The sequence below is a fragment of the Excalfactoria chinensis genome, chromosome 3, assembly GCF_039878825.1.
Source record: "Excalfactoria chinensis isolate bCotChi1 chromosome 3, bCotChi1.hap2, whole genome shotgun sequence".
NCBI lineage: Eukaryota > Metazoa > Chordata > Aves > Galliformes > Phasianidae > Excalfactoria > Excalfactoria chinensis.
Window position 1 is genome coordinate 205,987 of NC_092827.1, and position 23,396 is coordinate 229,382.

At 44.7% G+C, this 23,396-nt stretch overlaps 1 protein-coding gene across 1 annotated transcript in view; it reads left to right on the plus strand.

The window, feature by feature from the left end:
• The window catches only part of LOC140250245 (protein eva-1 homolog C-like), a 158,102-nt gene that overhangs the window by 67,242 nt on the left and 67,464 nt on the right, over positions 1 to 23,396 (plus strand). The window contains exon 5 of the mRNA XM_072332827.1: positions 4,275 to 4,418. Within this exon, the coding sequence (XP_072188928.1) occupies positions 4,275 to 4,418 (144 nt within the window). The remainder of the gene's footprint in view (positions 1 to 4,274; positions 4,419 to 23,396) is intronic.

The following is a 23,396-nucleotide window of genomic DNA, read 5'->3' on the forward strand; positions in this document are numbered from 1 at the left end:
GTACTCTTGCAGCCCAGAAAGCAACCATGCCCTGGGCTGCATCCAAAGCAGCATAGCCAGCAGGGCAAGGGAGGTGATCTGCCCCTCTGCTCTGCACTGCTGAGGCCTCACCTGGAGCACTGCTTCCAGATGTGGAGTCCTCAGAGCAGGAGAGACATGGAGCTGTTGTGGTGCATCCTGAGGGGGGGCACAGAAATGATCCAAAGTAATGGAACAGCTCTCCTGTGAGGACAGGCTGAGAGCTGGGCTGTGCAGATGGAGAAGAGAAGGCTGCGAGGTGAGCTGAGAGCGGCCTGTCAGTATCTAAAGGGGAGCTACAGGAAAGAAGGGGACAGGCTCTTCAGCAGGGTCTGTGGTGACAGAACAAGGGGAAATGGTTTCAAGCTTAAAGAGGGGAGATTTAGGTTAGATATAAGGAAAAAGTCTTTTACAGTGAGGGTGGTGAGGCACTGGCACAGGACGCCCAGAGGTGCTCTGGTTGATGCCCCATCCCTGCAGACTTTCAAAGCCAGGCTGGATCAGGCCCTGGGCAACCTGATCTATCTGTGGTGTTCATTGAAGTGGAGCTGGACTAGATGACCTATAAAGGTCCTTTTCAGTCCTCTGATTCTTTGCCTTTGTGGAGTCAATCCGTGTAGGCACGCAGCAGTAGTAAGGCTGGAGGGAAGTACAACTTCTAGAAAGCAGGTTCAGGATTAAAGATGGCAAAGTAAGATGATCCCTCTGTCCCTCAAACCCAAACTTTAGTTTGAAGTACCATATTTCAAAAACACAGCTTATATCTTTAAGCACTTTTGCATTGGAAGTTTCACTGTAGCTGGGAATCAGATTTATTCTTAGTGTACTGGAGCTATTCAAGATTAAAGAAAGCAAAGGGTGACTCTGTCCCAGCCTTCCTAAGTGCATTCTCTATCATCTCTCAGGACATAAAGTGCTTTTCATTGCTCTGCTGTGGGATTTCAGCTTTGTGGGCTTTAAAAGGTTCCTGGCAGGGACGTGGCTTTACTTAGCTGTAGACTTCCCATTAGATGTAGCTATGGTGTTGGCATTTGTGCGTGTCCTTCCCCATGTATCTGACACATGACATCACTTGTTAGTACTAACGTCACCGATGTTAGTATAGTGTTTAATATAACATGCTCTGTTTGCACTTAGTAAACAAACAAACCACAAGAGAACTGAGATGCTGTCCTGAATAAGTGTGCAAATATGAGTGCCAAATCCAGTCTTCCTCTTCTGAAGAATAGGAAACGAGTTTGGCCAGCTGCATGGGGTCACAGCCCAGCTTTGCTCTACCGCACTGCGGGACTTGCCTTCTCTGCATCTTTTTGGGATGCTAGTTACATCAGTTACAGAGAAGAGAACTTGGAATTCTCACTTCAATCCAGCTCCCTCACGGATTGTTTACTCTTGGAAGTTCAATTACCAGCTTGTACATCATAAAAAGCAACACGAGTGATTTGGGTGTTTTTATACTTTTAAGACACGGGGTTAAAACTAAACACCATGCTGTCACTTCTACATGACATGATGGTGGCTGTGATTTATGAGGGTCTCACAGCCTTATCTGTCACTCATCTGTGTCTCAGGTATAATTTTGACATCTTCAGTGCTTGTTAGTGAGAGAATAAAGATGCTAGATCTGACGTTTTGGCATCTAATGGAATTACTTCTTTATTACAAATCCTTGGAGTGTTCAAGGGAGATCATCCCATGACTGCCATTGTGACCAAAGTGAACATTTTGTCACTGTGCCATAGTGTCTATTTAGTTATTTGGACTGTAAGAATATGACTGATTCTAAGAGAATGTGTCAGTCCTTACCATGGACAAAATGAATACTCAGCTTTGGGCTCCTCGGATAGAGAGGTGTTGAAAAACTGCAGCAAATCCAGTGAAGGGCCACCAAGGCAGTCAGGAGCACACAGCATGTGGGGAGATGCTGAAAGGCCTGTGTTGGCTTGTTCTCATGAAAAGGAAGCTCAGGTAGGGATGTTCTTGTTGCCTTTCTAATACCTAGCAGGTGGCTGCGCAGACTTCTTGGGAATGCAAAACAAAGCAAACGAATAAATAAACAAACGAACCCAACAACAATAATCACAGAAGCAATTGACACGAGCTGCAGGCACGGAAACCTGTTGAGATACAGGGGGAAAAAAACATGAAGCTGAAGAATGCCGCAGCCCAAGGAGGATGGGGAATATTCACCTGTGGGTATTTTTAAAACTTGCCTAGGCAAAATCCTGAGTAGCCTGATGGAACTGCAGAGCTGCCCTGTTCTGAGCAGGGGGCTGACCTGGATAAGCTCCAGATACTGCTTCCAATGAACCTGCTGTATGGTTTATGTGCTACAGTCCGAAGAGGTGACTTTTCAGTATTATTTGAATATGCAATGAGTTCAACATTTTCAATATTAAAGTCTCCAAAAATTCGGTATAAATCAGGCTTTTTAATTCTTGATTCTTTACTTCTTGTGCTAAGGGATTTTATCCACGTGTGTAATTGGAGCATGCAGAGTCTCTTCTGCTTTCTGCTCATTTTGTCTGGCACAGATTGAGCTGGAGCAGCCTGGGGAGTCAAGCATTACACTACTGATGATTAGGTGACTATGGAGGGCTTAGTTTTGTGCCCTAAGAAGTTAGATATCTAGGTTTACCTGAATGCTGGCAAACTAGCAGTGCCAAGGCCTGCTCACAGATATTGTAAATAGATCCTTTGTACTGTTAAATTATACCATAGTCGTTGCCATAATTAGTTGTCTTGGCCCGACTGACACTCACTTAGTCAGTCCAGAAACTGGTTTAAAGTTGTATATGGTACAGGATTGATTCCTAGCATGTTTCCCCACTCTATTTTGGAAGGTAAGAGTATTTAATAGTATTAATCACAGACTCATAGAATCACATATTTAATAGCATTAATGTTGGTTGTTCCAACACAGTTGGCCTCGGGGTCTGGGAATGGGCCAGCGAAGTTTTCATTTGCCAGCAAACATGCTGGCCAAACAGCAATGGGGTGATCCTTAGCACTGTTAAAAGACGAATAGGAATAGCAGTGTTAGGGCCTGCTCTGGCAGATGGAGCTACATGACTCTTTGCTTGCCCACTACAACTTGGGCTAGATTTACGTTGGTTGACAGGACTGGCGAAGAGGCCGCACAGGGTCACACAGCTGTCTATTGGCAGCATAGCATTTTGGTTTTGGTGGGTAGCATAGGCAAGACTGTCTTCTCCTGGGGAAAATAAAACACAGCTACTGCCTGAAAAAGATGGCAACAGGATTATGCTCATGTACTGTACTAAACAGAATGAAGGAAGAACCTGCTGCCTGGTGCTGTGACTGACATCGTGTCTGTGTGGTGAAGTCCCCTACCTTTTCATGTTGCCTTTGATTTGAGAAAAGAAAGGATACATTGCCTTATGGGTTTAGTTTTCTGTGATCTTCCTGTGTCTGATTTTGCTCTGCTGCTTTACTGGGTTTACGTGGTCAGGATTTGGTTGTGGGGTGGTGCAGCAGGTTGCAAGGGCTGCCCTCTGTGAGCAGAGCCCCGCACTGCCCCGTGTCAGATCGCAGCCAGCTCCAGCTGCTCCTAAGCGACTGCCAATGGCCAGAGCTGAGCCCTGAGCTACTGCATGTGCTCTGCGAGAGCAGACTGAGGAGAGGGAGAAGCTGCTGCACAACAGCAGGTGGGAGAGAGGATGAGAAATAGGAGAAAAGCAGCAGGTAGTGACCGTGGAGGAGCAGCAGAGATGAAGCATTGTAGGCTCTGAGCATTGGGGTTGAGCAATTTGCCGTTTCTTTGCACTGCTCAGGAGGAGGAGGTGAAGGAGGCTGGGTGGGGATGGAGGCGTTAGTAGTTGCTTTCAGTTCTTACTGCTCTCGTTTGTTAGTGACAGCTCACAAATTACATTTGTCTCCCTAATGTTTTGTCTGTTTTGTCTGTATCAGTAATTGGTTTGATATCTCGTTATCCTTATCTAGACCCGTGATCCTTTTTTCATCATATTTTCTCCACTTCTCTGCTGAAGACGAGTGAGAGAGCAACATGGTGGTGTTTAGCTGCCTATGGACGTTAAACCATCACACTTTTTGTATCATTCAGTACCTTGTAGGGTCCACTTTCCCTTTCCCTGCTTCCTAATGAGTGACTGTAATCCATGTTTTCCTGCGACAGTCATTTAATTTACAAGGAAGCAAATAGTGTTTCTGGATAAATGCACTGCAAAAAGGCTCTTGAGATCTTTTTCTCATGCCCTGTCCTTTTTCCTCTATAGAGTGCAAGTCAGCTACTGCTCTCCAGCTCATGATCAAGCGCTGCCACGGGAAAAGAAGTTGTAGCATATACGCCAGCACCTATGAATTTGGAGATCCCTGTTATCCCGGCATCCAGAAGCATCTGAATGTCATCTATACCTGTGGTGAGTCACAAAAAATAAGCTCTCATTGGGGAATGTGTTTGATGAGCAGCAAAATGTGAAGAATGAGACGTACATAAAAAGTTGTTGGACTTCCACTTGGCTCATTGTTATCTGCGTTTGGTTAAATGGAAAGCCTGTGGGTTTCCTGAGAGGTTTCATTCGGTCTCTTGTTCTATTTATTGGGTTGACAGAAAAAAGCAGAAAACATGGAAATGACGTTTGTTAACTCATTCAACACTGCCTCCTTGAGGCAGCAAAATCTGTCGGTCCATTTGATGGTTGTCGATGACCTTTGAGGTCTTTGTGGTCTGTGGATGAATCCCTATGTGCAACAGCAGCATTCCAAATCTCATATGTGATTTTTGATATGGAGATGCTATAGAGTTTGTATAGATGCTGTAGGATGACTGATGTGTAGCCTGTTCAAAAACAGAGTGAGAGAATCGGGAGCATGGAGCTCTGAATGCCTGCCTGGCTGTTGTTTCATTTGGCAGAAGCAGTGGGAATGTTAAACCTCTTTTCCCTTATCACGTCTTTGGTTTTGTTTGAAATTATTTATCAAGGAACAGAAATATTATCTGTTCCAAGCCCCACAGATTGCCTTGCCAGGGAGTTGATACTGTTATTTTTTCATAAAGAGATTGGAGAGCATCTCATTCTCATGGGGATGTGAGGTCCATAATTCAAAATCAGGAACAAGCCAAACAGGGCCCCATGATGTATTTCCTAGAAGGTATCTCCTTCAAAGCCCTGTGCAGCCTCCTCTGATCCCAAAGCCTACTGCAAGAAGGCTTTAGTGACCTCTTGGTATGGCTTCAGCTTTCCTAGTCAGAACCAACTGCATCAGGAAATGAGTCATGCTTGAGAGCAGAATATGGCATGGTTTGATTTTCAGTGGGTGAAATCTGCCTCGTTATTTGAGGGTGTCCATGGTTCCTTTTCAAAACCACGATCATGATTCAGCATATTTGAGCTGGATTTTGTGATCATCAGGCACATAATTCTTCTCTCAGAAAGCAAAATCCTTCAAAATATAAAACCCAACTAAACAAGAAATCAAATTCTAGTTCCACGTGGTTGTGCTTCCCAGCACTCATTTAAGGGTTGACAGTGGAGGTGAGGGTATCTTGCTGGAGGTCCCTGCCCACCTGGGGCCTTCTAAAGGTAAGCGGCTCTTTTCCTTCATTCCTGTGTCTACTGCTGTGTTTGGGCTCGTTCTCGTTTACTGTAGCCAAAGATTTTGCCACCCTTCTATTATCACAGTGTTTTCCATCCTATTATAGCATTTCAACTGCTAAAAATGACTCAAATGAATTTCTTCTAATTTAGACACTCTCTTTTGTCACCCCGTCTTGATAGGCATCCTTTTTCTTCACCTCTTGCAGTTGAAGATAGTGGATTCATGCAGAATGGGTTGTTGCTTCGGTGGTTTTCACTGGAGAGAAGTGAAAGACACCGAGTAGTCCTAGCATCGCTTGGAGGCAAGGGTAGATGTACGTCACGGGTTTCTCTGAGCATCACTTTGGCCACGGTGTAACTGACCATATCACTTGTCTTACCCGTGACAAAACTCTGATGTGTCTGTGCCTCTTCAGAGGAGGTGGTGAGAGCAAACCCACTGATGGATGTGCTACTGTGGGCAGCAGGACCTTTGTCAGGCATTTTGCTTGTGAGAAACTTCACTAGTTCTAGGTTCAGGGCAGCTGCTCTTGGTGCTAAAGCACGAGGAGGGCTGGGAAGAGAATAACGTCTCCTGTTGACAGCAATTCCTGGGAAAGAGAAACAAATCCAATGAGGGATTACTTTGTGAGGTGATAAAGGATTATCTAAATTAAAACCTGTGTCGTGAGCAGAAATTGTGGCCCTTTTGCTGAGCTGGGCTTTGTGACAGCCATTAATGCTGGTGCAGTTTGCATAGAGAAATAGTGAACTGCAAGTGCTTGGTCATTCATTTCAGCCTTACTGAAAATCATGTAGGGCTTCTACTGTGGGTCCCATGGAGAGTAAGTTAAATCACACTGACACTCCTGGCACACTCAGGTGTGTGCACCTGAATCCTTTATTCCTTTTATTTCTGTGTTGTTGTTGTACTTGATAAAGTCACAGTGCAGCGGGTACAGGGCACACTGTGGGGTTCTCATGTAGTGTAAGGGGCTGCTTTTGCCCACAGGGTGCAGCTGGAGGTACAGGCATGGCTGGTGTATCTAAAGATTTGTGGAGGGGCTGATGGCAAGGATGGGGGGTAGGCAGGTGGGATTTTTCTTCTCTTCCTTCTGATATAACCTACATTTCTTAGAAATGTTAGAAAGGTGTTGGCATGAACCCAGAACTTCTGCTGCAAGAATTGTAATGGCAGACCAGAACACAACCAAGGTTTTCTTTTGGCTGACAAATCTTGGAGGTTTCTAAACTGTTGCTGTTTTCAAACGATTTTCTCTGGCATAAATGTTCTTGGAACTGAACTGCAATTGCCAAATAGAGAGCTGGTCCCAGGCTGAGGGTGGCTTTTTGGGCCCCCTTGGCTGTGCTGAGAGCACCCTACTCTGGGACACAACCTTGAAAGCAATTGTAATCCACCCTTAATGTCACTGAAGAAATGCAGACCTACCTGTGAATGGTTGAGCGGGATGGCATTTGGACATAATATGTTGTAATGGAATCTTTCAAGAAGCATGGAGTGAGATGAGCGAAGCAGAGTTAAAGCAGCGTGGATTATTTGTATGATGATTTTTCCTTTTCCTGTAAATGTAACTGCTATTGAGACTTTCTGTTCTTTATCAGCGTTCTTTTAAAAGGTCTGAATAAATTATCGACATTTGTTGTTTTATTGTCACAGGCTACTTCTTCACCCGGGAACCTCATTGAACATCCTTGTTGAATAGAGTTCCTGTTGATTTTTCCATGTGTGTCAAGATGTAGAGTTAGTAACTAACGTTAATGTTGCCATATGGGAGGCTTCTTTACCGAGGAGGCAGCCAGTCTGCCAGCCTCCTTCATGTGGGAGGCTGCAGTCAGAGGAATGTCTGAGCAGTGGATGGCTGACCCTTCGTTCAGCAGTCACCCTAACTGCTCCTAATTGGGGTTAATGCCAGCGGCATTGACACCGTGATGCTAATTCATTAGTGCCTGGAGGCTACTGCAGAATGCCGACAACTGGGTGAAATACCGATTAGATTAAATGCAAAGGGAGAGTTTGGCAGTATGACTAATTGAGATGTATTTGGATGGATCGGATATATTTGTATTCTCTTTGACTTTTGAAAATGTATCAATATAATGCTGTTTTCTTCCGCTGCTTATAGGAGGACTCAGCTGGTGCTGTCTGAGACTTGTGAATGTCTGCTGAGATGGGGGGAGAGGAGCCACTCAGTGGTATCTGTTGTCCTCTGATGAAAGGATATCATAGGCATCAGATGCATATTTAATTGCTGGGAAGTGCACTACTGGCTTACATAGCTCGGCATGCCCACAGGCTGCAGCAAGGCCTGTCCTGTTGCACAGTGCACTCGCTTGTTAAGAAGCCATCCCTGCAGTGAGTAACTCTGTGGTTACATAGGCAGGGCTGGCAGATCTTGGGGATAAAGTGTTAGTCTCTTTTTATGTGTAAAGACAAAATTTATGTAAAGGTTTGTGTCGTAGGAGCTGAAGATGCTGGAGACCTTCCAGCATCAAGACTTGCCTACACGTGCCTCCTCCCGCCCCAGCAGGTTACTGGTGGTGGTGACTTTGTCAGATGAGTTGAGCCGTGCTTTGTCCTTCTGCTGGTGTTCATCATGCAGTATTTCTACCCAATCCTTTCTACATCCTGAGATGAAAAGCACCAGGATCAGGCAAGATAATTGGCGTCTTTACCCGTTAGAGCTGAGGACCTCTCTGACAAGAAGAACTTGGGGAGGAGCTCCAAAGCAGGCAGACATTAACAGCTGACCTATGTGAATTAGTCAAGGGGGTTGATGCTGTGCCTTGAATGAATCATGTGGCTTGTATGACTGTTCTAGAATCATAGAATCATAGAATTATCCAGGTTGGAAAAGACCTTGAAGATCATCAAGTCCAACCGCAGCCTAACCAGTACCCCATCTCTAAAAAAAACAAACAAACAAACAAAAAAAAAACAACAACAAAAAAAAAAACCAAAAAACCAACCTCTGCTAAATCATATCCCTGAGTACCACATCCAAACGGCTCTTAAACACATCCAGGGATGGCGATTCAACCACCTCCCTGGGGAGCCCATTCCAGTACCTAACCACCCTTTCTGTAAAGAAGTTCTTCCTAATATCCAACCTGAACTTGCCCTGGCGCAACTTGAGGCCATTTCCCCTCGTCCTGTCACTTGTCACTAGTGAGAAGAGACCTGCCCCACTCTCACTGTAAGAACCTTTCAGGTACTGGAAGACAGCAATAAGGTCTCCCCTCAGCCTCCTCTTCCTCAGACTAAACAGCCCCAGCTTCCTTAGTCTCTCCTCATAGGGCTGATTCTCCAAGCCCTTCACGAGCCTCGTTGCCCTTCTCTGGACCTGCTCCAGTACCTCCATATCTTTCTTGTGCTGAGGTGCCCAAAACTGGACACAGTACTCGAGGTGAGGCCTCACCAATGCTGAGTACAGGGGCAGGATGACTTCCTTAGTCCTGCTCAGCACACCATTCTTGATACAAGCCAGGATGCCGTTGGCCTTCTTGGCCACCCGGGCACACTGTCGGCTCATGTTCAGCCGTGCATCAATCAGTACCCCCAGGTCCATTTCCTCCACACAGTCCTCCAGCCACTCCACCCCAAGCCTATAGCGCTGCCTGGGGTTGTTGTGGCCGAAGTGCAGGACTCGGCATTTGGCCTTGTTAAACCTCATTCCATTGGCTCCAGCCCTGATTTATAATGGCTCACTGACAGACATCTGGCCACTAAAGAACACTTCTCTTGTTCCAGTTTGCTCCTGTCTGTGAGCAGAAAAGTGTTGGCAGGGCACAGAGCCTGATGTTTCCATGTCTTCCCACTACCCATGGGAAGTGCCTTTTCAACATCTGGTGGCATAGGGTCTGGGGAGCCACTCTCCTCTCCCTCTTTGTGTGTTTTCTTGTGTTCCTGCTGGCTCTCTGAAGCCTGATGCAGTGATATTTGATCTTCTGACTGTATGGGGACTTCAGGCTTTAATGCTCTTGGAATCCCTGTGGTCGTGCTTAGCAATGGGGAAGATCCAGTGGAAGCCCCCCAGAGGTTCCTTTGGTAATGTCTGCTCAGTGCAGGTGACCTTTCAGGACACCCAGTCCCCACATTAAGTGAGGAGGAGATTGCTGTGGCATTCACGCTCCAGCACTCTCCATCTTCAGGGAAGGTCCTGTTTCCACTTTTCCTGTTTCTATTGAAAGACCTCAGTTTACTCAAAGCGGACCCACCCAAGCGGTTAATGCCCCTTCAGACAGACACTTCAAATACTGTTGGCAATGGCTACTTTTCATGTCTTTATTTAGTCATTGTTTGGCCAAGCCACTCTTTGCTCAGCAGCTTTAATCTTTTCTCATAAATCAAGCTTCCTAGCCTCTCAGTTGTCTTTCTGTTGCTCTTTTCTACAGTTACCTCTATCTTGCAACAAACACTGAACAGGCTTATGGTTATTTTTAATAATCATTAAATTGAATAATTATATTGGGGGCCAGCAGAGGCTTGCCATTTCTTTTTTGCCGCATATTAACAGTGGATGCTGTTTCAGAGTTGCTCAGTCCTGCACTGCTACCCAAGAGCAATGGCTAAATCTCCTCCTGGAGTTTCACTTTCAGGTATCCTTACGCTCAGTATTATATTATTATCACTTATACCCTCATTTTGGTGAGCAAGGAAAGCAGCAACTTCTGAAAGCCAGAGTATTTCTGCACGGAAGCAGGATCCTGGGGGATGATAACAGCATCCCTTCTGGCTGGTTGTTTTCCCAGCTCTGCTAATACAAAGGTGTGGGGACTTAAGGATGACTGATACAGCATAATATAAATAGTGAAGCAAATCCTACTAAATCCCTTTAGAAGATATTTAACTAAATTCCTAACCCATGAGGCCAGGCTGGGCCACGTCTTATCTTTAAAAGGCATCTTACAGGTGCGTGTAAGAACTCTGGAGGCTGGTTAATCCAACCAGACGTACCCTTGGTGCCTCCGGGCAGGGAGGAAGAAGAGTTGGAGGTTTCATTTGCTGGGAGAGTGTCACTGCATTGTGGTTGAAGCTGAAGCCTCAGGGAGAGGAATATACCTGGTATGCAGCTCCTTCTGGAGTCCAACAGATCTGTTAGCTGAAAAGTGGCCCAAAGTCCAAAAGTGGCCTCAGTCCAGATACTTGCAGCTCGCAGTGATTGAGGGAGCGTGTATCAGGTACCAGGTTACTCTGGCTAGTCCCTAGATCATGTATATTTGCTTCAAGCTTTAGTGAAATGGTTCCAGTATTTCTTTTCTAAGAAGAAAGCATAAATGAAATGCCTTTTCATGTATCATTAAAAAAAAAAGCACGAAAAAATCCAGAAAAACTTAGAAGGAAAATGGATCATCTCATAGGAGTCCCAGCACATTATTAACCCTCATCGGTATTGACAACATTTGTGTCTTTTTGTTGTTTCCTTTGAGCGGAGGGACAGCTTGGTATTTGGTATTCGGCATGGCTTAGTGAATGGATGCTGCTCTTACACCTGGAGGCTTTCTCCTTGCCCAGAGAGATGGTGGAAACCCCACTCCTGGAAACACTCAAGGTCAGGCTGACAGGGCTCTGAGCACCTGTCTGAGCTGTAGGTGTCCCTGTTCACTGCAGGGGAGTTGGACCAGATGGCCCTTGAAGGTGCCTTCCATCTAAAATGATCCTGTGACTCTCAGCTCTGGCAGTTTGTCACAAACTCTTTGGCACTGGGCAGCCGTGTGGCCTCCTCCTGCCTTGTGTAACTCAACTGCAAGGCCTCAGGCTGTCAGATGCTGAGCAAACAGCAGAGAAATAGCAGTTTAACCACCTCCCTTGGCCTGTCAGCTTATGCATGTAGTGCCGACAGGATCACACAGATGTGGTGAATCTCCTTCAGTGCCTCCAGTTCCTCTTGAACTTCAGTGACGTGAGGCTTTGGCAAGTACAGGTGTTAAGCTCCAGCCCAACATCTCCATTGATCATGATAAGTGAAGCAGTCATGAATTCAATGTCTGTCCTGCATTTCTCCTTTATTTTTTTCTTTCTTCTGGATTATTCCTATAGTATGAAAAATAACACATACTAAGTTCCCATCTCTCACGTGTTTTTTTTGTTTTGGTTTGGTTTGTTTGTTTGTTTTTCAGTGAAAACCCCAAATGATTCAGGGTTTATCCCAGGATTACACATTAACACACATTCCTTGACAGGCTTTATATTTATATTGATCAAAGGGTCCAAATCCTGCTGTGTGAGAGCTGTACCTGATACCCACAAGTAAGAAAGGCAAAATTTCTCCTTTTGCTATTAAAGATACCAAAACCTTCTGCAGACATGTTGGCTATCAGTGAAGAATGAAGTACAGGGTGTTGGTCCTATGGTGTACCAATTGACTGTTGAAAGGAGTGAGCCACCTTGTAGAGTTGTAGTAGGAATGAGCAATGTAAATTCTGTTAGATATTAGCCTGTTACTGTATTAATAGATGGATTCATTCTCTTGGATCACCTTATAACTCTTCGTCCCTTAAATTATCCTTATTAAAATCAAGGTTGCCTCTGACAGAAAATGAAACAGTGAAGGCACGGATACTTGTTTGAGTTTTCTTTCCTTCCCGTTCCCATTCAGTGCTGTCGGGGCAGTGATTTTCTCCCAGGCAGCACTGAGGCACATGCATATGTTTGCATTTAATTTCCAGATGGGGAGGCAGGCTTCTAATAACTGCGGTTTGCTGCTTTATGGATGTGGATGACTGACCGACCTGCCTTTTGCAGATTGGCAGGGAATTCTGCCCCATGCCCCGGGGTCCCAACACGCTCACGGCTGAGCCAGGCTGCTTGAATTTCAAGCAAGGAATTATTGACCTGTCCAACCTGCGTGCAGGTTTAGCAGTTCTCTGCATGTGTGAGACGGGCTTGTTTTTGAGTTCAGGATCTTACGAACTGCTTTACTTTTTGGCATGGTGGCTCTTTGTGAGTGTGTTTCCCAAAGACTCAAGCAGATAGATTTAGTTCAAGGAAATGTATTTAATTATTAGCACTGCCTCTTTTTAGGGTAAAAATATTTTTCTGAGTGAAGGTGCTGGTAATCATTTCTCTCTGCTTTCCTGGAAGGACTCCTCTGCAGACCTCTCATTGCATCCCAGGTGTCTCATCCTGGCTTGGTGACTTAACTTACATTTCCTGGTGGAGCAAGTTGTAGGTCTTAGTGTAGCCTAGTCCAGCCCACAGATGCTTTTGGAGTTCATTGCTAATCCAACTCTTTAGCCGTCTTGAGTGTAAGCAGAAGGATGGAGTATTGAGTGCGTAGACATATTGATCTGAATAGGAATGTAGCTGCAGATAGGTATGTTATTAAACACGCTCTGATGCTGACCAGATGTAACTATCTACCATATAATCAGCCACATATGGACTAGATAACCTGGCCTCCCTTTGTAGTCAGTATATGAAAAGAATTGCATGGTTCTGGGTTGCAGTTATTTCATTTTTAAAATGAGGTACAAGTGCTTGTTTTTCCTTCACTGATGAAGGGGAACTGCGTTGACCAGATGAAGTGTGAGTATCTGTGATGTTAACATCTACGGTTAGGTCACATAAATCTTAGCTTGAATTCTGCAAAGTTATGTATTTTGATCAACTGTTTGTTATTTTTCTTAAAAGGGTTCTTAAACCTCACAATATTTAATGCAATTCTTTTGTTCTGGTTTAAGTTTACTAAATTGCTTCAGATGTGTTTTTAACTACCTGAGAAGCTTTTCACAGCTTCTTGTTGTATCCCCAGGAATCCAGAAGTTAGGTATGTAGTTCAATAATATCTACTTTGGGAAAGAAGTCTCTTCTGAAGGGTGTGTGTTCTTCTCTGTTTTTGTACCCAGTTTTGTAGGATGGTTTCTCATTCTGCTACAAAATGTAGCTGCCTGCAGGCAGATGAAATATCAAAGCTCCTATTATAGGCAGTGAGCCTAAGAACCTTTGTTTTAATACCAACCAAATACCTAGAGTTCATTTCCCTGTATATATATATATATATGCCTAAAGATATTTTAGACAACGTTTTTCTCATAGGGTCTATCTTTTATTTGCTCTAAATCTCCCCTCTTTAAGCTTGAAACCAGTTCTTCTTGTTCTGTCACCACTGAACATACTAAACATCGAACATACCCCTTCTTTCCTGTAGCTCCCCTTTAGATATTGGAAGGCTTCTCTTAGGTCATCTTGGTGCCTTCTCTTCCCCAGGCTGGACAGCCCCAGCTCTTTCAGCCTGTTAAGATAGTTCAGCCTTTGTGTGATGGAGAGCAAGTCCTGCACTGTCCAGGGTGTGACCAGCAAGCACTACATCAGAGAGCATTTTCCTACCTTGGATCCCATGGTGCTGTGAGAGCAAGAGATCCAGGAGGGTTGGACACAATCACCCAGTAGCTCAGTGCATCCCTTTCCTGGGCTCCCCTTCTCAGACAGCAGTTGCATGATGCGCTGCTCTCTGGTCACTGAGGGCAGGAGGATGTCTTCTGTCTGATAGTGATGACTTTGCCCATGTTTAGATGGAAAAAGTTGTTGTACAACCTCCACCATTATTCCGAGTGGACACCAAGCTCAGCTACGTGGAAAACTTTAAAAGCACAGACTTGTCAGAGCAGCGGGTTTTATGGACATTCAGTTAACGTTCATTTCTTCAGTGACAATTTGTAAAAAAATAACACTTTCAATAAAAAGTTCCCAGTTCAGTCTACGCTCCAGTTTGCACTGAGGTGCCTGGGATCAGATCCAGAAGGTCAGAAGAAACTGGAGCATTTTTAGTCATTAACCAAGGATGTGTCTGAGAAGAATTCTGGAGCTCAGAAATGAGGAGGCGATGGAAGTACCTTCTAGTCAAGGTTCGAGTCTTAGACAAGACTTTTTGCAGGTAGAAAGAAGAAACTCCCCAGTAGTGCTGGGCAAACAGGTCAGTGCAGGATAATGTCTGGTTGGCATGTAGGATCTGCTGCAGAATCTTTCACTGGAGCCAACAGGTTTGAAGTCAGGTCTCAGATGATTCTATTCTGCAACAAACACAGAAATAGCAGTATTACAGACCATGGTGTCCATTTTGATTACTGTGGTCCTTAGCCCATAAACTCACTCTGTTTCCTTAGCTTGCCTAGCAGTTTTTATGAACAAAACATACTGTTGAAAGGGAGCTGTACATAATGTAGTTTCCTGAGTCTTCATCATAAAAGCAGCAGAGCCAAAGTAATCATTAATAGTAAGTGAGCGCATTTGGAGTCTGAGTCTTAATCCAATGTAAGTGTAAACAGCCTACCCTCACATGCATCCTCCCTGCCTTTGGTGACTAAGGTTTTGCAGTGAGATTACGTCTGAAGGTTCCAAGTTAATAATTTCAGCTGTGTGCCTCTTGGTTTGTGTGGTAGCAGTAATGGGAGGATGGTTGGACTAGATGATCTTGTGGGTCTTTTCCAGTCTTGTGATTCTGTGATTCTATGGTTTTGTATAACCCACAGAATATCAGAAAATATATTTCTCTCATTTAGTCTCAAACTCTCTGGAGCGGATGAGAGCTGTGGCCATCATGATAGATAGCACGTGCTAATATTTAGCAAATTATAAAGCGGACTGCAGAAAAGTAGGGAGGAAAACATATTCCCAAGGGCTGATGATTAATGTAAAGAGCCAAGGAATAGTTTAAAGGGGAAGCAGTGTCCCTGACTTCCCTCTTGCATGGATAAGCTACTGTTCTGATCTGCCCACATGGGAGCCTCCAGCACCAATCTTACTCTTGGCAGTAACTCAGGACACGCAGATTCCCTGCGTGATGGTTTCCAGCCCTGTCTGGTGGTGATGGAGGCCATATTCAAGGCAGCAGAATCGGCTTATGGCTAGAGCTTGACTGGTTGTTTGCAAGGAGTTCTCCAATGCCTCTGTGCCATCTGCTCCTTGTGTAGGTTGGGTACTTTACAACACCATCTTTCTGTCATCACTTCTCAGGGAACTAAACTGTCCTCTGTCTTCTTACACTCAGCCAGTGAGGGCATATCCCCATTCCAAAGCTCCCTTTGCCTGGGATGTGGTGTCCTGGAAGAGCCTGTGTACAGACAGGACTGTTCTGGTGGGCGCTGTGCGGAATCTAGTCAGGCCTTGAGGCATAGGTTTGTACAGCTGGGAGGTGGATGCTGCCCTGTAAAGCAGGGGCTGGGCTGACCTGCAGCCTCCTTTTGTGACCTGAAAGAGAGGCAGCTGGGAGGTGGATGACACTGACCAGCTGTGGCTGCTGCCTGTGGTTTGGCATGGGGACAGGGCCACACAGAGTGGGCAACAAATAGAAGGGAATGAGAAGGGCAAGTCTTGCACTTGAAATATGATGAATCTGCAGAGGATGGGGCTGCTTCCTATATATTTTATTTTTTTGCTTGCAAAGTCTGTACTTACCTTGTGGTCTGCCTAGATGTCGGGCTTTTCACCTGCAGTATTACATGCAGAGAAGCTGCTTATTCTATGAGTCTGTGAATGGACTGGGTGGGAAGGGACCTCAAGGATCATGAAGCTCCAACCCCCATCCACCAAAGGCAGGGCCACCAACCTCCACACTGAATATCAGCCCAGGGCCCCATCCAGCCTGGCCTTGAACACCTCCAGGGATGGACGGGGCATCCACAGCCTCTCTGGGCAGCTGTTCCAGCACCTCACCACTCTCACAGTAAAGAACTTCCCCCTGACAGCCAACTGAAACCTTCCTTCCCTGAACTTAAAACAATTTCCCCTTGTCCTGCATTATCCACCCTTTCAAAGAGTTGACTTCCCTCCTGTTTGTAGGCTCCCTTTAGGTTCTGAAAGGCTGCACTGAGTTTCACTCTGCAGCCTTCTCTTCTGCAGGCTAAACAATCCCAGCTTCCTCAGCCTGTTTTCATAGGGGAGGTGCTGCAGCCCTCTGAGCAACTTTGTGGTCTCCTCTGGACCCTCTCCAACAGCTCCATATCTTTTCTGTACTGGGGGCTCCAGACCTGGCTGCAGTACTGAAGATGGGGCCTCATAAGAGCAGAGAGGGACAGTTGCCTCCCTGTCCCTGCTGGCCACCCCTCTGCCGATGGAGCCCAGGATGCCACTGGCTTTCTGAGCTGCAGGAGCACACTGCTGGCTCATGGTCAGTTTTTCATCCACTCAGACCCCCAGGTCCTTCTCTGCAGGGCTGCTCTCAAGGACTGCTCCTTCCAGTCTGTGTATGTGCTTGGAATCCCTCTGGCCCAAGTGCAAAACCTTGCACTTTACTGTGTTGGACTTCATTCATTCAGCTGGGCACACCTTTCAAGTCTGTCGAGGTCCCTCTGAATGGCATCCCTTCCTTTGTGTTAACTGCACCACTCAGCTTGATGTCATCAACAAACCTGCTGAGGGTGCGCTCAGTTCTGTCGTTGATGTCATTGATAAAGATATTAAAGAGCACTGGTCCAGTCGGGTGGTCCACCTGTCAGCTCCACATCTCTGAATAGCACAGGCTGGCAGTGTGCTGTGGGGCTGAAGTGTGCCTTTGCTTTATCTGCTCCAGCAATAGGAAATGCCCACTTCGTGCACCATCGCTGTGCTTAACCCACAGCAGAAATGAGGAGAGCTCACGGGTGGAGGTAGTAATTACAGACATTAGGTACTGCTCTGGGATGAGAAGTGTGAAATGGCATATGTATGGGGCTGCATATGAAGAGTACAGCTTTGCTTGCAACAGAATTTGCAATTTAGATATTTTTCCACCAGCTGTGAGAAATGCATCCCGTTGGTGATCAGAGGTTCAGTCTGGACACTTCTGAAAGATGAGGATTAAAAGTTTGCAGTCTGTCTGGTGTTATGTGTTTGTGCTTGGCCTCATAATGTGAGAATTAAAGTTTCCTGTGTGATTATGCAGAAACTGTAGTAAAACATACATAAAGCTAAACTGTGGGTCATGCATCTCAGATGCTGGAAAGGAGAAATGATTGCTAGCCTGTGGCAGAAATCTGGTGTATATGTGTAACTGCAAAAGATCAGGAGGAGGCATAAGCATCTGATTTAGAGTACTTACACTGGAGAGGCAGATCTGTAGCATATGTTGAGAGCTTATAGGGAACAGACCACGCAGTGTCTGTTACCACACGCAGAGAGAATTAGCACACTGGAAGCTTCGCTCTCCTGGGAAAGAGATAGTGGAGCAACATTTATTTTTAAGAGGCACCTTTATGTTTTATTTATTCATGCTTTCAGCCATGGTATTTGGTAGCATTGCATTTCATTGCTTGGCATGATGCCTGGGGAGGCAGGCTTGGAGAGTACCTGTCTTCTACACAGATCCATTTTCCATCTGTTGCATTCCATACTGTTCCCATTATTTGACCCTTCTACATCCTGAGAGCAACTTGTGCCTAGTTAGGTTTAGTTGATGAAGTATGTCCCGGGAGAGAGACGCTGGAGAAAGATGTCAGGGATTGATAGATGCAAGGAGCTGGCTGGGGATGTGCTCACAGGTAGAAAGCCCAGCCCTTCCTTCTGAGGTTACAACTCCATTCATGTGAAACTGCACACTTTCAAACTCTTGTATGCTCAAATCGGAGCAGCAGAGCTGTAAATAAACCTCCTCATCATGGCTTCTTTCTTTTGATGCCGCAAGGGAGCTGGCTGTCCTGCTTGTGCACTCCCTCTGCTCCACCTGACAGCCTTGCTTAGAAACTCTGTGCATTCCTCCTCTGACTTGGGTATGCAGGAGCCTTGGAAAGGTGCTTACCCTCTTGGTTTATAGGAGGTGGCTGGCAAAGGCACAGTTTTAAAGAAGTATATGGAAACACCTTAGGTGAAGCTGGGAGGAAGGGATCATTAGTGGGAGAGATTGGAAAGATTATAGGAATGGGACTGACAAGAGCAAAGAGACAGATGATGGCAATCAGAAGAAGATGGGACTGGTAGAAAGAGAATGGAAAAATCTGAGAGGAAAAAGTGGGTCAGTCATTTTGTAGATAATACGTGATAGTTGAGCCAGTATTCCTACACAGTTTGTTTATTCTTCATTCCAGCTCTGATCTGTAGGCAACTACAGAAGAATTGTTTTTATTGTTGTGAGCCTGACTTTCCCCATTTTTGAAACAGGGATAAGTGCCATTAGCAACCTTACAGCAGGTGAGAACATCTTAAGATCCCTGCCTGGAAGTGTTGACATCTGAGTGCTGTTGATAGATGTGCAGAGATGGGCTGTCTCTGTGAATGCTTCTGAGATAATCTTGAGTTCGGCACCTCCTAGAGCACGTGCACCAAACCTTGAACCCCTTCACAAGATGGATTCCTGGCAGTCTGACCTAATGGTAGGCAAACCCTGCCCATGGAAGGAGGTTGGAACTAGAAGATCTTTGAGGTCCTTTCCAACACAAGCTATTCTGCGATATGGTTCTATGGTTCTACTATCTGACACTGATACTTACGTCCTTCACTGTTTTGCCTCTTTGTGGTGGATTTTGCAACCTCTTGCAAATGTGAGGGTGTCATGAGGGGAACAAGCAGCAGAGCCCTGAGCACGTCCTGAAGGACCAACCAGCCATAACATTTGACTGCAGCTCCAAAAGTGTTATTTCCTCTGTGCTTCAGGTCTCTATTAAAAAAGAAAAAAAGAGAACACTGTGTAGGAAGGTGATGTGTGACCCCTGTAGGAAACCTACTTTAACAGGGGGTTGGGCTTGACAATTGCTTGACAACCTCTTCCAACCCCTACAATTCTGTGATCCTGTGATTAATTAGAGTAGGAAGCGATGAGGTGTTGTGAGAATCCATGAAATATGTATGGTTGGCATCTGCCAGTCATCATTCCATTCAGCTTGCTGCACTCTACCCTCAGTCAATGATCATTATCGTCACTTACAGACTCAAAGGGATTTTAACAAAGTGCCTGAGATGTGCTGCTTCTCATTTCAGTAAATTGTAACTTAGACAACAGGGGCAAATAATTTGGTGTTCCAGTGCTGACAGGAAGAGTCACAGAAGCTCATAGCAAAAGAATCTCAGAAGCTGATATTAAGAGCTAGTCCATTTTGATTGTAATTGTCTTGTTTTTCTCACATCATCAGCTACAGGTGGTTGTTTTTAGATGTCTTAGCATCCACAACCAAAGATGGAAGCTAAGGAAATGGCAGCTTTGAAGATCTTAGCCCTAGTAGCCTGTCTTTGGATGTTCTCTTTTCAGAACTCAAATAAATAATGAAGCTTTCAGATAGAAGTATTTCAGATACCATTGTTGACTTTTAGGCTTATAATTGTGCATGCTTCAGTCATTCTTCTATGCATTATTGCTCTCTACAGCTATCTGAAGAGGGGTTGTAGTGAGGTGGGGGGTTGGCCTCTTTTCCTGTGTAACTAGGAATAGGACTAGAAGGAATGGCCTCAAGTTGCACCAGGGGAGATTTTGGTTGGATGTTAGAAAATAATTATTCTCCAAAAGAGTGTCCAGGTGCTGGATTGGGCTGCCTGGGGAGTTGGTGGAGTCACCTAATCTGTAGGTGTTTAAAAAACATTTAGATATTGTAGTGAGGGAGATGATGTGGTGGGAAATATTGGTAGTGAGTGCACAGTTGGACTGGATGATCGTGGAGGTCTTTTCCAACCTCGGTGATTCTATACCTCATACGCATAGCAGATACGTTGACTAGTGGGACAAGGTGAGAAGCAAGAATCCAATAGCTCATTGTTCAGTTGCTTGAAAACTTCCCTTAGTCCACACATTTTCTGAACCAAGGCAGAACTTGGCCTTTATTTTCCCCACTCCTATAACTGCTCAGGTAATCATTGCATTTATGCCAGTCTGAGTCACAGGGCAGTTGTCACAAGCTGTTCTGTTCGCTGTCCTTTGTAGAAGTCTGTCTACGTTAAAAATGTAGGCCTCCTTGAAAAGGACACTTTTTCTTCTCTGAGTTTTGACTTATTTTGTTTGCTGTTGTCTGTATAATCTTGAGGAACTTTGTTGAAACAGCTTTTTAGTTTTTGCTGATGGAAATTCACGATGCAAAGCATTGAAGAGCTCTTTCTTCATGACCTCAAATCCCTCCTCTAATCACGAAATGTTGATGGTTCAAATGTTCAGCTGGTTCAGAATCCTGTTCTTATAATGGCTTGCATTACAGAGATCTCTGCAATGAGTGGCTCTAGGCAGTAACTTTTGCATGTGCCAAGCTACCTTACTGTTCTTCCTGTGAGTTAGTTGACTTTCACCGAGTTAGGAAACATCCATAAGCAGAGCTCTGAGTGGAAGTGACATATTTACCTCGCCTTGTCTCCTTTCATCCTCCTTTAGACCTCAAACTGTCTAACAGCATTAGGGAACCCCACAGAATGAGAACTTCAAGTCAGTGCTGCTGGATTTACCAAAGCACTGTTTTGTGATGCTAACGTTAGCTGAATACTTTGGGAGTGGGCCGGAATGCTGCATCTGTGAGGCAAATTTCAGGGAACCAGGTAAATCCTAGAAGTAAAACTTGGAAAACCTTTCTGCCGCCTTATTGCAGTTATCAAGAAAGGTGTCTGGCCCACAGACAGTTATCTGTTATCAGAGGACTAAGAAAAAATATCTTTAAGAATTGAATGCATTGATCTTTAAGAAAGATCAACAATTCATTGCCAACGTTGTATTGATCTGTGAGAACAACCAGCAGTCAGTAAAATAACTAGTAGCTATTCCATAAATCTGGCTTCCATCTCCAGTAAAACAGCCCAAGTAAGGAAAGGAGAATTTACTGTGCCATGCACGTACGTGGAGCCACGTGTATCTTAGCTAACCCTTGATACAGCTGCCAAAGTAAAGTGTAAATGGTAGGAAAAGGAGTAAAATTTGTTATAACAGAACAATGGAGAAAACACTAAAATATATCTGTAAGCAGTTGAAGCAAACCTCATTCTTGGTGAAGAATTAACTGAGCTTTCTGTGCAACTCAGAGCACAATTTGGTTATTAATTAATTATTTTATAATTCGGTTCCTATAGGAAGGAGGATCCTCTGGTTAACTTCACCCTTCAAACATTAAGGAACACAAATAGCGTACACAAAGATTTGTACGATACAGATCCTGCCAGACTTACTTGCCTAGTTTGACCCATCCACAGACTGAATAGATGAAAAGAATTTGGTCATTTAATTTGCATAAATAAGCTGTCTGTTCATGTATCTGGGCAATTAACATATTGTATAATTAATACAGAGCTGAAAAATTCATCTAGATTGACTGGAGATGAAAATTATGCAACATGCTGGAAGGACCAAAAACACGGTGATGGGAACATGCCAGCACTCAGTGGGGTGGGTTCAGTGCTAATGTGTTTGCTTAAAATCTTTCTTAACGGTTTGTAAAGAGGGTTGGCTATGAGGGAAGGTCTTTGCCTGGGCAGTACCCAGCTTGGGAGGGACTGCACTTTCCAAAGCACTAACAAGTTTTGATCTGGCAAATTTTGGATAAATGAGGATCACAGAAATGGTGCCAAAACGTTCTGCTTGAGGGCCATGTCTAAGGTCCTAATTGTGCCTGTGTGTGTCTGTGTGTGTGTGTGTAGATACTCTGAAGTCTAGGTCAGTCTGCCATTTTGAACAAGCAATTTTTCTTGGTTCCACTTTGGGAACCAAATGGTTCAGCCTCTGCCACTTACGTATCTATTGTTTGCCCAACTTCGTGCACACCGTATTCTCTGTACCAGAACTGAGAGTCTTCTTGCTGACCCCATCAGCATCCTGGTTCTGGTGGCTCAACAAGTCTATGGCTATAACTTGGCACTAGTAAACTTTTCTGACAGAGCTGGTGAAGCAGTAAAGAGGTGGTTGTTGTTTAGCAGCATGTTTGCTGGTGTTGCTCAACTGTCATTGTAAGGCCCTTTATTAGGAATTCCTCAATGGTTCCCCACCGGCTGCTACGTGGCCATGAATGTCTTCTCCAAAGATCAGGAATTATCATGGTGGAATTGTCTGTGCTGGGCTGAGTTTGCAGGCCACTAGTTGGACAAGGCTGGGTTATATTCCACCCTGAATTTCCTGGAGCAGGGAATGCCTTAATGGGTTTCAGTGATACAGCGAAGTTGTTTCTTGGTGGTTTTAGGGAAACATGCATGCTTAAACACCCAATAGCAGGACTGAAATTAGGAGGAAAATTAAACCATGAATGACAAAAGCAGGAGCGAAAAAGTAGGTGATGCTGGAGAGTGTGAGTGATAGCCACAGGAGTGCCTTCATCTCAGCCCCTGTAAAAGCTTTCTCTGTGGAATCTTCTGTTTTGGGCAGAGGTTTTTTGTTTGTTTGTTTGCTTGTTTTTCCTTCTCCAGTGCTTGGCTGAAGGAAATCCTTCTCACGTACTCCTGTGTTTAAGTGAACGCTGAGTTCAGGACTTGCGTGTCAGGAAGGAATAAGAGCTGAGGATTAGATTTTTTTTAATTCATTCTCTACTTATCCTCTCCAAGTATTAGAAACAGCATTATTATCAATTATTTTATTGCTGAAAGATCACTATTGCAGTTGTTCTTTGATGAGAACATAAAACGAGGGGATTTGTTACTCTGTGTGGTCTATTAGCAGTGTGCCAAAGGAAAAAACCGAATGCCATGAAGCCTTTCCCGAGGCTTCATTAGGTTATTAAATAGCCTTCCAGGGAGCATTCAGAGCCCTGTCACTTCATCGGTAAGATGCTGAGACCAAGCCCGAAGAGTTCCCTCAGTAAGCTGCTATTTCAACTGGAGTGAAGCATTTAAAAAGTTGTTTTGAGGCATTCTAGTGACTGAAACTATCCCACATGCCAGCAAAATTGTATAAGAAATGGGATTTATTTCTGTTCTGAATGTCTACGTACAACTTCTGTCTC